Genomic DNA, 13512 nt, shown 5'->3' on the forward strand with positions numbered 1-13512 from the left:
ATGAAATATGTGTGTCACAGGTACACCTGGTGGGAACCACACACACACAGATGTGCGCCCCTCACAACCTCGCCCTACTAGCCAGCTACTTGGACGTGTGTCCTGGAAGGGGAGCAGCTAACCCCCCAGGATCCTGGAGCAGAGACTTCAGGGGTGGGAGAGCTGCAGCAACTGGACACTGCTAGTTAGTTCGGACGGAAGTCGGCAGTAAGGCCAGACTCCGCCATCTCCCCAAAGCAGAGACCACAGCCACCATCCTGCCGAACACACTTTATTTTGTCCTCTCTGATCTCTTCCCTCCCCCAAGGTTGGCTGCCCCTCAGTGCTCCAGGCCTGAGGGTGGCCGCCATCTAATGGCAGGTCCCCACCCATCCCTAGGCCTGCAGCAGCCCCTGCGCCTCATAGTCCTCCGGGATGGTGTCTGCGGAGGGAGAGACGAGAGGTGAATGAGAAAGGGTGAGGCCAACAGGGCAGACCCACTATCTAGCAGGCCCTGCCCTCATCCCGCCCCTGACCCCCTCCTCTTACCATTGCAGCGGTAGCGCAGGTTGGCCCAGATGATGTTCTCCTGGGAGAAGCAGAAGACACCCAGACGGCCGCCCCGCATAGTTGTATCCAAGACCACATTGCTGTCAGCCACCAGCTCAGGGCCCTCGTAGAACCGCACTCTGGGGGAGAGGGGGGCAGGGGACAGTGAAGCACCTCAGAGTTTTGGCGTCCTGCCCCGGAAGATGAGCCCCTCCTATCTCGGAGTAGGGGCCACGAGTCCCTCCTGCCTGACCCATACTCAGAGCAGGTGGCGTTCCTGACCGGACGCTCAGTTTCCCGGTGTGAGAATGGATATCCAGGATCCTGTACACAGTAGGTGCTAACTGGATTTCCTGTACAGAGTAGGGATTGAGAAATGGGGTGTGGGTGAGACCCCACCTTCTAGCTGGGCCCCACTGTGTGCTGGGTCCTAGGAGGGGTGTCATGCCCCAGGGCCAGTCACAGTTCATTCTAGCTGCTTGCATTGTACCCCAGAGTCTCTCCTTCCAGGAGCCAGGATGGAGCAAGGACTCAGTCCCTGGGCAGGGGTGGGGTCCCCACCTGATGTAGCCCACTTGGGGCCGGTGCTGCAGGAACCAGCGGTAAGACGTCTTGTCCTTCCAGCCCACGTTGCGGGGGTCCTTCCACAGCAGCCGCACCTGTGATGCCGTGTCCCCCGTGTGCCACAGCGCATTCCGCAGCTGCTCCCCAGGGCCCGTGGAGGACTTCACGGCCTGACATGCCCAGGAACAGGAGCAGAGGGTCAGAGACCACAGAGGCCACTGGAGCCTCTCGGAACCCTGCCTGGTGATTGCCTCAGGTCATGGAGAACTGATCGGAGTCTTGGGGGAGGGGGGTCTGGATGGGAGACCCACAGGAAGCCCCCTTGAGCACCACATGGAGTTTGCAGGTAGGTCATGGGGGGTAACAGAGGTCTGGGGACTCTCAATGAGAGGGTATGGAAGTCGGTGAAAAGGTCTGGGGTCTGGGAAGAATTGGGGGTCTGGAGGAGGGTTTAGTGACCTGTAGAAAGTTTTGGGTGTCTATGGGATAAACAGGGGTCTAGAGGATTTGGGAAATATCTGCAACATAGTCTAGGGCAGCCGTGGGCAAACTACGGCCCGCGGGCCGGATCCGGCCCATTTGAAATGAATAAAACAAAAAAAAAAGACCGTACCCTTTTATGTAATGATGTTTACTTTGAATTAATATTAGTTCACACAAACACTCCATCCATGCTTTTGTTCCGGCCCTCCGGTCCAGTTTAAGAACCCATTGTGGCCCTCGAGTCAAAAAGTTTGCCCACCCCTGGTCTAGGGGGTCTGCAGGAGGATTTGGAACCTGAGGGAAAGCTTTGGGCTCTGTGAGAGGGTTTCAGGGGCCAAAAGATGATTGGGGTGCTGGGTGAGGGTCTGAAGGCCTGTGAGAGGAAATGGGAGGTATTTGGGGCCTATGTGAGTCCAGAGGAGAGATGAGGGTGGGTAGGAAGACTTTGGGTTCATAGAATGATGCTGGGGGACTGTGAAAGCTTTGGGGTTCTGTGGAAGGGTTTAGGGCTTGCTAGAGGACATGGAACAAGAGCCCAGGAGGCCTCCTCCCCCTGCCCACCTTGAGCTGGATTCCAGGTTCAGCCACAGCACGGAAGGGGTTGGCCTGCCAATATGTCTGCTCCATCTGCTTCCACATGACCACGTAGAAGCTCGAGCTGTCCTGGTAGCCAAAGATGAAGCCAGCGTAGTCATCGTCTGTGACAGTGTTCACATGAAATGTGCCTTCGAAGTCCACGCCATTGAAAGCAGTGTAACCTGGGGAAGTAGGTGACCAATGGGATCCTGGACTCCCCAGAACCGCCCCCTCCAGAATCCAGCTTGGCCCCTGGGCCCGGACTCCCCGCTCAGTACACCCACCCCATCCCTACCCTCTGAATCCAGACACAGCCGTGCCCCCGAGCCCTGGACCAGGCTCAGCCACCCGGCTCTAGCCCAGACCCAACCTGACCTCGCCCCACCCTCACTCTGGCCCTGCCCCTGAGCATCTCTCCTGCAGAGCCTTTCCCCTCCCAGTGTCTCACCCACAGCCAGGCCAGGGTCGCTGTTCATCGTCTGCACAATCTCCATCCCCTAATAAGGACAAGGAAGAGGGGCCTCAGCCTGGCCAGGGGGCCCTCAGCGTTCCAGCCCCTAGGTTAGCACCCTAAGCGGGGGCTCTGAGTTCCTCCCACCTTCCGCCTGGTCCCTGCTCCCACCTGGTTGAGCACCACCCAGTTGGGGTCTATTTGTGCATCACCCTCGGGGTCCAGCACCACCGTCTGGAAGGCCCGAAAATCAGTGAGGGTGACCTCGGCGTTCTCTGGACAAACATCGATCTTGTCCACCACCTTGTCAGCGTCGAAGTCGCCCTGGCACGCATCACCTACGCCATCGCCTGAGAGGAGGTGGGAGACCCTGAGGTGGAGAGGTCAGCGCCAGGCTCCCCACTCCATGCCTAGCCCCGCCCACTCCAGCTACTGGCCACGCCCATACCTTCCATTGGCCCCACCAGGCCTATTTGAAAACCTGCCCCAGTGGCTCCACACACCTTGTCCCACCATGGGTCCCACTCCCCTGCCTTACCATCTGAGTCTTCCTGGCCCGGGTTGGGCACCAGGCGGCAGTTGTCCCGATTGTCAGGGACTCTGTCGTTGTCGTCATCCTCATCGCAGGCATCACCCTGTCCATCGCGGTCTGAGTCCTGCTGGGCGCTGTTGGGCACTGTGGGGCAGTTGTCCCGGGAGTCCTGGAGCCCATCCCCGTCCCTAGAATGGGTGGGGGGAGGCAGAGAAACAATGAGATTCTCACAGGACCCGGTCAGGGGCTGCCCATCCTGAGCCCCCATCCTAGAAGGCCTCCTTACTGGTCTTGGTCGCTGTCACAAGCGTCTCCCACAAAGTCGTGATCCACATCTCTCTGGGGGGTGGGGGAGGGGGGTGCAGGGGTCCACAATCAGGGCAGAGGAACTCAGAAGCCTCCAACCCAAGCCCAGTTCAAGAGCTCCTGACCCCAAGGAGCACCCCCTCCAGCTGCTTTGGAATGGGCTGCGGTCTTGTTAACAGCCTGGAGCTCAAGCCAGGGTCTGACCCCACTGAGGTCTGACCTGCCCTCACCTGGTCTGGGTTGCTCTTCTGGGGACAGTTATCACAGACATCCCCCACACCATCACCATCACTGTCCTTCTGGTCTGAGTTGGGCACCCTTGGACAGTTGTCCACTGCGTTTCTGATCCCTGCAGAAAGCCGGGGAACAGGGCAGGACCCAGAGATCAGGCGGGGCCAGGCCGGCTTCAGCAGGGCAAGTGCAAGCCTGGGGCAGAGTCCTGCCCTCTCCTAGCCCCGAGTTACTACAAAGTAGGCCCAGCCCCATAAAGACTTCATGAATAGATGGCCACGGAGGGGACTGGCCTTCACTAGGGGGCAGCTCAGCCAGGCCCTCCCTTTGCCCTGTGAATGCACCCCCGAGCTTCTATGCCCCAAGTGTAAAAAGGGCACCTCCCCGCCTGGCTGGCATGGTTTAGCGGTTGAGCGTTGACCTAGGAACCAGGAGGTCATGGTTCCATTCCCTGTCAGGGCACATGCCTGGGTTGCAGGCTCGATCCCCAGTGTGGAACTTGCAGAAGGCAGCTGATCAATGATTCTCTCTCATCATTATTGTTTCTGTCTCTCTCTCTCTCCCTTTCTCTCTCTCTCTCTCAAAAAAAATCAATAAATTTTTTTTTTAAAAAGGCACCTCCCCAACCCTAAACTCCAGATTTTGTCCTGCTTTTCCTCCCTGCAGCATCTGACATAGAGCGCGTTTTTCTGCTCCCCTGAGCATGGTCCATGGTCCTGAGCATCCCAGGTCAAACCCTGGGCTTTGGAGCCCTGCCCGGTTGTGCTCCAACCCTTATTCCCCCTCCCAGCACCCTCTCCCCCCCCCCCCCCGCCCCCCCCGCCTGGCTCACGGTCACCGTCGATGTCGTCGTCGCATGCATCTCCTTTGCCGTCCTGGTCTGTGTCCTTCTGGTCTTCGTTCTTCTGGGTTCGGCAGTTGTCACACGCATCGCCCCACTTGTCATCATCCGAATTGCGTTGGTCTGGGTTCCGGACCAACGGGCAGTTGTCCTAGGAGACAGGACCAGTTAAAGGGAGGGAGGAGTCAGGCCAAGTGGGGCAAAGGTCACATCCAAGATCAGCCCCTTTCCGACTCTGGGAACCCTTCACCGCACCGGACCAAGAGTCCAGCCTCTGCGGCCACGCCCTCGCCAAAGCCACGCCCCACCCAGCTCGCCTGGGCCCCGCCTTGGCCCCACCTCCTCGTTTACGACTCCGTCCCCGTCGGCATCGGGGTCGCAGGCATCTCCGATGCCGTCGCGATCCACGTCCTCCTGCCCTGAGTTGGGCACAGTCATGCAGTTGTCCTAGGGGCGGGCAGGGCCGACATGAGGGGCGTGCCATGTAGCCCCGCCCACACCACGACGGACCACGCCCTCCGCTCTTGCTCACACCCTCCCCTGCCCCCACCAGGTCTCGCCCCTGGTCCGCGCCCACCTTGCGGCAGTGGCGCTCTGAGCAGCGCAGCTTCTCATCTGGGAAGCCGTCCAGGTCCGTGTCTCGGCCGCAGAGAAGCCCATTGCCAGCCCAGCCGATGGCACACTACGGGTGAAGAGGTGAGTGGATGCTCCGGCGTCCCCGGACCCCGCCGCCCCGTTCCACGCCCCTTCCTGCACGCCTGCACTCACCACACACGATTTCGAGCCATCCCGCTCCAGGACACAGTCGGCCTTCTCGTGGCACGAGCTGGGAGTGCCGTCGGGGCACAGGCGCTGGGCGCGCGGGCGGCAGCCGGAAGCTTGGTCGCCCACGAAGCCGGGCTGGCACTGGCCGCACTGGAAGGAGCCCTGCATGTGGGCGGAGGGAGGTCAGCTCGGGACGCCGCCACTTCACCCCACCCCCTGCCCCGTCTCTCCATCCTCCTCTCCTCCCGGGCCTTACCCGCGTGTTGACGCACACGGAGTTGGGGACGCAGTTATGCTGCCCAGTCTCACACTCATTAATGTCCGTGCAAACCTGCGTGAGAGGGAGCGCAGCGGTCACTGCCCCCACGCGGACACCCCCGAGCCTGGCTCCGGGTGTCCTCTGCAGGCTACCCCTCCCCTCCACCCCGCCTCAAACCCGACCATTCCCAGCTCGGACCCTTACTCCCCTTCAGCCCGTCCCACCACCTCTCGCTGGAGCGAGGCAGGCAAACGGCCGCGAGGCTCGAGGAGTTCACGAAACAAAATGCGCACCCCCCCTCCCCCCGCAATCCTCCTGGCGCCACCCCCAAGGCCCTCACCTGCTTGTTGGTCTTGGCGAAGGGCAGCCCCACACCCTCGTGGGCGGGGCCGCTGTACCCCGAAGGACAGGCCTCGCATCGGAAGCCAGGGCTGGTGTTGATGCAGCGGACCCGAGGGAAGCAGGGATGCGCGTTACACTGGAGGGCAAGGGCCATGGAGGGTCAGAGGAGGCGGAGCCGTGCCCCACAACCCTGTCGCCCCCCGGCGGCGCCTTAAGGCTCCTTGGCTTGGAGTTGGAAAGTCCAAGGGCCGTCAGCCGGCACTCGAGGGGGGATGACACCTGGGGCGGAGGCCATCGTTCCTGGGGTCAAACGCGACTTTGCCTTGTTGGTAGAGGCGGGACCAGGGGAGGAGAGGGAACACCTGGGGGGCTGTTCCTGGGGCCCGGCAGGTTGGGCGGTCATGGGCGGGGGGAGGAATTGTGAGGGCGAGCGTCCCCAGCGGAGGGGGGCAGTGGTCGTCGGGGTGTGCGTGCCCTTCGGGAGGGGGGTCGTCGGGGCGGACTCTCCACGATGGTGGAAGGGTCGTTGGGGCTGCCGAGCCTCGGGGGTGAGGGGGGTCGTTGGGGTGGACCACTCTCGGCGGTAGGGGAGTCGTCGGGGCGGGTGTCACTGGCAGTGGAGCGAGGTGATGAGGAGGGTGGCCGGAGCGGGTGACCCCCGGTGGTGGGGAGGTCGTCTGGACGTGCGCCCCCGACGGTGAGGGGGTCCTCCGGGAGAGCACCCCCAGCTGGCGAGGAGGTCGTGGGGACGTGGGGGAGTTGGGGGATCGTCGGGGTGGTGGGGGCGGGCACACCTCGTTGATGTCGGTGCAGTGCGAGCCGTTGCCGGTGAAGCCCGCGGGGCAGGGGCCGCAGCGCGCGCCGCTGGCGGTCATGGTGCAGGCCACGCCGGGGAAGCAGTAGCCGGGCGCGCACTGGGGCAGGGGGCGCACGCTCAGGCCGGGCGTGTGCGCCGGCTGCATCCCTGCGGGGCAGACCCGGGCCGTCAGCGCCGCGCCGGGAGCGGAGCCGGCCAGCACCCGCCCCTGCGGAGGGCTGAGCCCATCGGGACCCACCCCGGCCGGTCCTCGCGGACCTCTGCAGCCTCCGCCGTCCGTGCCCTTGCGTCTTCAGCTTTCCCCTCCGCGCCTCCCCACCTCCCTGTGCCTCCCGCACCGCTGCTGCCTCCTTCTGTGTGTCCTCCTCCCACCATCTCTGTCTCCGTTCCCTTTTGTCTCTCCCCACCCCTCATCCACTTTCTCCCTCTCCGTCAGCCTCGTTCTCTTTTCCCCCCATCTCTCCTTCGCTGGCGGTGTCTCCCCAGCACTTCTTGCTGTCCCGCCGCCGGGGCCCTGCCTCCTTCGGTCCGCTCACCGCACGCGTCACACTCCATCACCGTGTTTTTCAGGAACGTGATCTCCTTGACCTGGTGTGCAGAGGGGATGGTGTGTGGTCAGCGGGCTCGGTTTTTCTCCTCCTCCTCTCTCCACTCCCCCGGACTCCCTCCCCTCTCTCTCCTCTCCACTGGGACACCCTTCTCCCGCCGCCGGCCCTCGCGCAGCCCCTACCTCCCAGCCCCTACCTCCCAGCCCCCAGCCCCCAGCCCCGCCTCCTCCAGGCCTCTCGCCGCTCGCCCCGGGCTCCACGACCCTCCCCCCCGCCCGCACCTGCTGCCTCAGCAGCTCCCGCACGTCCCGCAGCGCCGCATTCGTCTCCTGCAGTTCGCGCAGCATCTGCGGGCCCAGGTTTGCACCTGCACCGATAGGGGGCGCTGATGGGGTGTCGAGCCTGGGGACTCCCCCACGCAGCTCCTCACGCTGCCGCCGCCACAGACAGGAACCCTATTCCTTGAGAGCTTCCCCTGCTCCCCCGCAGCTGCCTGCTTTCTTCACCCCGCACGCCCCCCGCCAACCGCCCCCAGCCACCGGGAGCCGCGACCCCAGACCTCCCGCGGACCCTCCTGTCAGTGTAGGGGTTGGGAGCACGGTGGGGTGGGGGGCTTACCCAGCGGAACCTGGCTCTGGCCCTGACCCGACGCACCGAGGGCGGCCAGGGAGAGCAGGAGAACGCAGGCGGCTGCGGGAACCATGGCAGCGAAGGGGAGCTGGGCTTCGGCTTCTCTCTGCCGCCCACCCGGCCGGCGGGGCCTATTTATCCCAGCGGCGAGGCCGGCCCCAGGGACGGCCCACCACCGCCCTGCCCAGCGTCCAGCCGCAAGGTAAACAGCCAGTTCTGGCCTTGGCGTTCAAGGCCCCGCCCGGCATGGACCTAGTGGGGAAACTGAGTCATAGGGGGCCGGTGCAGGGGTCAGTGGGGTGGAGAGGCAGGTGGGACCACCCTCCAGCCCTCCCATTCACTTGCTTATTCAGTGCCTGCTGTATGCCAAGCCCGGGGCAGCCCCCTCAACTCACACTTGGGAAACAGTCAAGGGTGGCTAAAGGTTAAGACCCACCTCCACCTCCACCTCCCTCCCTGCTTTGGGTCAGGCTGTCTCACCCTTCACTCCCTCCCTCCTCACTTGCTTCAAAACGGGGCAAGTGAGGTCTCTGTGCCTCTGTTTCCCCCTACACAATGGTGGAAATAAGCGTCACTGTTAATGACCATTATTATTACAGGAAAATGAGGGGCCAAGTGAAAGCAGGGACCCTCATGCTGCCTAACCCCGTCCTCCGAGGCATGCTCCTGGGCCTGACCCCAGAGAGCTGCAGTTAACACCCCTCACCGTGTCTGGTGTCTGGTTTCCCCTCTCTGTGCTTCTCTGCCTGGTGGGTGCTCGGTGGGGGCAGCCTGGGGGCCAGCAGCGGGAGGCCACTCAGTTTCCTAGTCTGTGCAATTGGCTGTGGGTGTGTCCATTTCCCCCGGGGGAGGGGTGTACAAACTGAAGGGCTCCAGCTGGAAGTCTGAGGGGGGCCCAGACTTCTGTTTGTCAAGACCTCACCATACCTTCCAGAGCTCTGCTCCAGTTGCTGTGGGAACAGCCTGTAATAAAAATAAAAATTACTGCTAATCAGGAAAATCATCCTTCTCAGCCCAGCCACACTCATGAGCTGCAAAACACCTCAGTTTTCTGGAGTTAACCCTCTCTGTCCCTACCCTTTACGACTACCCTCCCGAGGCGTACAGCCTCTGTTCTAAGGGTGGGGAAACTGAAGCCCAAAAGGTGGAAGTGACTAGCTTAATACCATGGCAAGGGGAGGGTGACGCCAGGGTAGGGTCATAGCCAGATCTGTTCTCCTGAGAGGCTGTGGAGAAATCAATGAGGGCTTCCTGGAGGAGATGGCAAGGACACCTAAAGGAAAGGGAGGACTCAGATCAGCAGAGGGAAAAGGTGAAGACAATTCTGGCAGAGGGAAGCACATGGAGCTTGCAGGTGGGGAAATTTCCGGCACATTCCTTTATCCCACGAGTTTGCACTGAGCACCTACTGTGTGTCATGTCCTGTGCCAGATGCTGGGGATACTGGGTGAACAAGCCAGCCCCAGCCTCTCCCTCATGGGTAGCCCAGGCTGGTGGGAGGCAGCTACGTAATCATCCAAAGGGGCCAGGACTATGATGCAGGAGCTCCACAAGGAGCCTGACCCAGCCTGAGGTGGGAGGCGTCTGGGCTGGCTCCCCAAAGGAGAAGGGAACACCAAACAAGGACCAGGAAGATGAGGGGGACACGGCCAGGCAAGGAAGTGATAGAAAAGCATTCCAGATAGAGGAACAGCATACACAAAGCCGCTGAGGCAGAAATGAGCGTGATGGACAGGCTGATCTCAGGATGGAGAGATCTTGGGGCTCAAGAGAAAGCAGTGCCAGTGGTGTGGGGCTCGGGCTGTGTTCTGAAGGCAATGGGGACTCACAGAGGGTGAGTGAGGAGGGGTAGGCCTGGAGGGGAACAGCTGGCCCCAGCCTGGGCAATTCCAGTGAAACACCCGCCTTGCCTCTGCCTGCCATGAGCTCACCTCCTGTTTTTCTTGGCATCTGGCACACCTGGGGGCCACTCTGGGCTGGTGCTGGAATTCTTGGGAAAACCACGGCTCCAGCAGGGCCGGCAGGCATGCGTGTGCCTCATGCAGCTGGGACAAGGGCACATGGAACCCAGGCTCCTGCCACAGGCTTGGCACGAGGCTGAGGCTTGAACACACGTGGCCTTGTTGGGGCCATGGGAAGAAATGGGGAAGGGCACTTCAGGCAGAGGGAACAACTCAGGCAGAGTCTCCGAAGATGTCTCTGTCTGCATATCAGACAACAGAGGACCAGAGATAGGCATTCTGGTTTCATACTCTTGCCTCCTGGGCCCCACCAGCCCTGAAATACACTTTCTAGTAGTGTCCCCTTCCTCTTCATTTCCCAGCCTTTGTGCCTGCTCTTCCCTGCCACTCTAAATACCTTTCTCTGTCCTTTTAGTCCTGGCTTTGATGCCCCCTCCTCCAGGAAGTCCTCCTTGCTCTTCTTGGACAGTGCTCAGAGGCTGGTGCTTGTGGGACAGCCCTCTGGGACCTGTGGCAGAGTATTCCTGGCGGAGAACATTGAGGTGGCCTGACCCTGGGGACTGTGTTTAGTTCTGGGGACTCCTTAGGAGGCTGGGGGCTGATATAGAGAGGGGAGGCTGGGGGATTTAGTGATCTGACCTGTCTGTGCCTGTTTCCTTACCTATAAAATGAGGGTGATCCTTGTTGAGAGGATTGAATGAGCAAATCCATGTGCAACATCTGGCTCTAGTGTCACCTCCTTATACAATAAGGGAATTAATTACACACGATGTCACTTACACCTTAGAGAGCTTTTATTCACATTTTCCTGGGAGAGGAGATGAGACCTCAAGGTCACACAGCCAGGATTAGCACTGGGGAAGGCGGGACCTCTAAGGCCTTCACACCCCCCTCCTTGCCCTTGGCCACAGAATCCAGATGAGAAATGCTGGCCCAGATCCCCCTGCCTGGTAGCTCCTGGCCTGAGCCTTTGGCTGGTACCCCAGCCAGCTCCCTTTCCCACCACACCAGCGGATCTGGGAGCCTGGCCAGGCTGGGGCTGAGGGGCTGGGGCCTTGTGATGGGGCTCCTGGGGCCCCTCCTGGCAGAAGCCTTTTGGGCCAGGAGACATGTGGGCGCCCCCAGCTTGCCCAGCTGCCTCCTTTGGTGAATCCAGAGGGAAAATATGTCGGGAAGGCAGCCGCCCTGCCCTGGGCGGGCCTGGCCACAGGCCCAGGGTCTGGGGAATTCATCAGGGCCAAGAGGGAGGCCACAGTTGAGGAGCCTGACCCAGCCTGCCTCTGATGGCCCCACTGGACCCATCTCTTCCGAAGGACCAAGTGGCAGGGGCCAGGCGGACAGGGGGCTGTGTGGGCAATGGAGCCTAATAGACCCATCCTGACTTGCTCTGTGACCTTCAGCAAGCTCTGCCTTCTCCCACCTCCATTTGCCCCAGCCCTGTCCCCATTCTGTCCCGGGCTTCCTGAAAGATGATGATAAAGGAGAAGATAACAATAAATATAATGCCTACAGTTTTATTTTGTAAGTACCAAACACTCAAAACCTTGCCAACCACTTTTATGGGTTTTCTCTTTCTGTCCTCATCCCACCCTCTGCAGCCCCAGGAGGCAAGGAGCTGGTCATCGGTCATCAGTCCGCGTGGGAGGCAGCAGAGCACAGCGATGAAGGTCTTGGTATTTGGGCCCTGAGTTTCATATTCCAGCTCTGCTGTGTGACCTGAGGCAAGTTGCTTAACTTCTCTGTGTCTCAGTTTCTTCCTTATGTTCTCCTCTCTCCCTCCCCCCGCCCCCTCATAAAGACCACCTTCAAAAGTTTATTATATTGCCCTGACCGGTTTGGCTCAGCGGAGAGAGCGTCGGCCTGTGGACTGAAGGGTCCTGGGTTCGATCCTGGTCAAGGGCATGTACCTTGGTTGCGGGCACATCCCCAGTGGGGGGTGTGCAGGAGGCAGCTGATCGGTGTTTCTCTCTCATCGATGTTTCTAACTCTCTATCCTTTCCCTTCCGCTCTGTAAAAAATTCAATAAAATACATATTTTTAAAAAAGTTTATTATATTGTAATTTTTTTCTTCTCAAGGTTAGCAAGCAAAGTTGCTACAGGAGAGAAAAAACTTTAGAAACAGGAAACCCACTGAAATTTAATCATGCAACATTCAATGGATACTGATTTCTAAGAACAATTTTGCACAGCCATAGCTTCATTGTTTTCCAAGGATAACTGTGGCAGGGCAAGGACCACCCTGCTCTATGTCTGTGCTACCGGGAGAGAGACTGTCTGCAGGGCTAACTGTAGAACTGTTGTTCTCTCCCTTGTTTCCGCTCTCTCTCTGTCTAATGAACTGAAAGATGGAAATGCCTAAAGATTTTTACACAGTAGCAGTTGAAACCAAGGTGAAAATGGAGACCATAAGAGCCCCACCTCTTATGTAAATTAGCCCTTGGAAAGTGATGAGCCCTCAGTTGGTAACATCCCCACTCTCCAGATGAGCAAACTGAGGCTTAGCAGGGCAGGTTTGTCCCATGTCCTCTCAGTTTTGGCCCTGGATGCTCAGAGAGGGAAGTCACACAGCCCCTCCCCTCCTCATGAAGGCACCTAGCCTCGTCACAGGAAGAGAGTCCCCCTCCCCCCAGGTTTCTGGGGCTCTGTCTGGAGATGGTGGGTTTGTGGACAGAGCCTACCTCCTTCAGTCTCTCTCCGGCTTCCATCCCAGCTCATTAACAGGAGTCCCTTGTTCAGCCCAGTGATGGATGAATGGAGCTGAGGGTGGGGTGTGTTTACCCATCAGTTGCCTGGCGGGCAGGGGCCTGGCTGAGGCATGGGCGGGTAGGGGAGGGAGCTACCAGGTAGGGAGGAGCCCCAGCCCCAAAGTGGGAAGACTGGCACACAGTAGGTAACAAATAAGTGATTATCGTTCAGTGGGATGAAATTAAATAACTTCATTTACTGGACAGACGTTGACCCCTGCCCACAGTGAGCAGGGTGGAGGCGGTCTTGGCCTTTCAGTTCCGTGGTGGGTGGCTTCGAAGGCTGACAAGTGCACTCAGGCTTCATGGACACTCACGTGTAACCCAGCAGTGCCACACGGTACGCTGAAGTAGGGCTGCACAGAAGTAGGGCCAGCTGGGTTGGAAGAAGGAGCCCAGGGGTTAGGGAGGCCCCTCTGCAGCGGGGATGTTGGTACCAGGACCTGTACAGGTGAGTGGTTCCAGTTAACCAGGAGCACCCCAGGCAAGGGGCACAGCAGAGGCCAAGGCCATGGTAAGATGTGCCTGATGTGTTCAATGAGAAGGTAGGTACAGCTGAAGCAGAGGGGCTCTGGAGGGGTAAGAGGGTAGGACCATAGGGAGGATGTGGGATGAGAGCCCTGTGCAGGGACAGAGAGCTGTGAGCTGAGAGCCATGGTTGGGTTCCACAGGCATCTCTAGGCCCATCTCTTTCTGCTTTCTGGCCCCTTTGCCTAGGCTGTGACTGCTCCCTGGTGCATCATCCCCTTTAACATGGCTAATTTCTTTTCATTTTAGCTGTGTTAGTGTCCTCTTCTCGCCTCCAAAGTGCCCTCAGCATCCTCCACACAGCTTGAGTGTATTGTATGGCACTGCTGGGTTAATGGGGTATGTGGGTATGTCAAATGAGCCCCACCATCTTGTTCCCCACCATGCCTCCAGCATCATGCACAC

At 59.9% G+C, this 13512-nt stretch overlaps 1 protein-coding gene across 1 annotated transcript; it reads right to left on the bottom strand.

Annotated features, from left to right (window-relative positions):
* Positions 1 to 263: 263 nt before the first annotated feature.
* Positions 264 to 8049, bottom strand: LOC118657572 (cartilage oligomeric matrix protein). The gene is made up of 19 exons (XM_036311713.1): positions 7862 to 8049; positions 7525 to 7610; positions 7232 to 7283; positions 6673 to 6842; positions 5877 to 6014; positions 5534 to 5608; positions 5281 to 5439; positions 5090 to 5194; positions 4852 to 4959; positions 4504 to 4663; positions 3671 to 3789; positions 3421 to 3473; positions 3141 to 3322; positions 2774 to 2952; positions 2600 to 2648; positions 2137 to 2333; positions 1090 to 1262; positions 529 to 668; positions 264 to 421 (listed from the first exon to the last, which is right to left on the bottom strand). The coding sequence occupies exons 1-19, from the start codon at positions 7944 to 7946 to the stop codon at positions 375 to 377; spliced, it is 2277 nt and encodes a 758-aa protein (XP_036167606.1). The 5' UTR covers positions 7947 to 8049; the 3' UTR covers positions 264 to 374.
* Between the last annotated feature and the right edge of the window lie 5463 nt (positions 8050 to 13512).

Source organism: Myotis myotis, unplaced genomic scaffold (assembly GCF_014108235.1).
Source record: "Myotis myotis isolate mMyoMyo1 unplaced genomic scaffold, mMyoMyo1.p scaffold_m19_p_6, whole genome shotgun sequence".
NCBI lineage: Eukaryota > Metazoa > Chordata > Mammalia > Chiroptera > Vespertilionidae > Myotis > Myotis myotis.

Bases quoted from the DNA above. Each gene is read 5' to 3' on its own strand.
- LOC118657572 (XM_036311713.1), bottom strand. From the start codon at position 7,946: ATGGTTCCCGCAGCCGCCTGCGTTCTCCTGCTCTCCCTGGCCGCCCTC. The intron at 7,611-7,861 runs GTAAGCCCCCCA...CTATCGGTGCAG, and splicing joins CCAGAGCCAGGTTCCGCTGG to GTGCAAACCTGGGCCCGCAG. The intron at 2,953-3,140 runs GTAAGGCAGGGG...ACCTCCTCTCAG, and splicing joins GGGCCAGGAAGACTCAGATG to GCGATGGCGTAGGTGATGCG.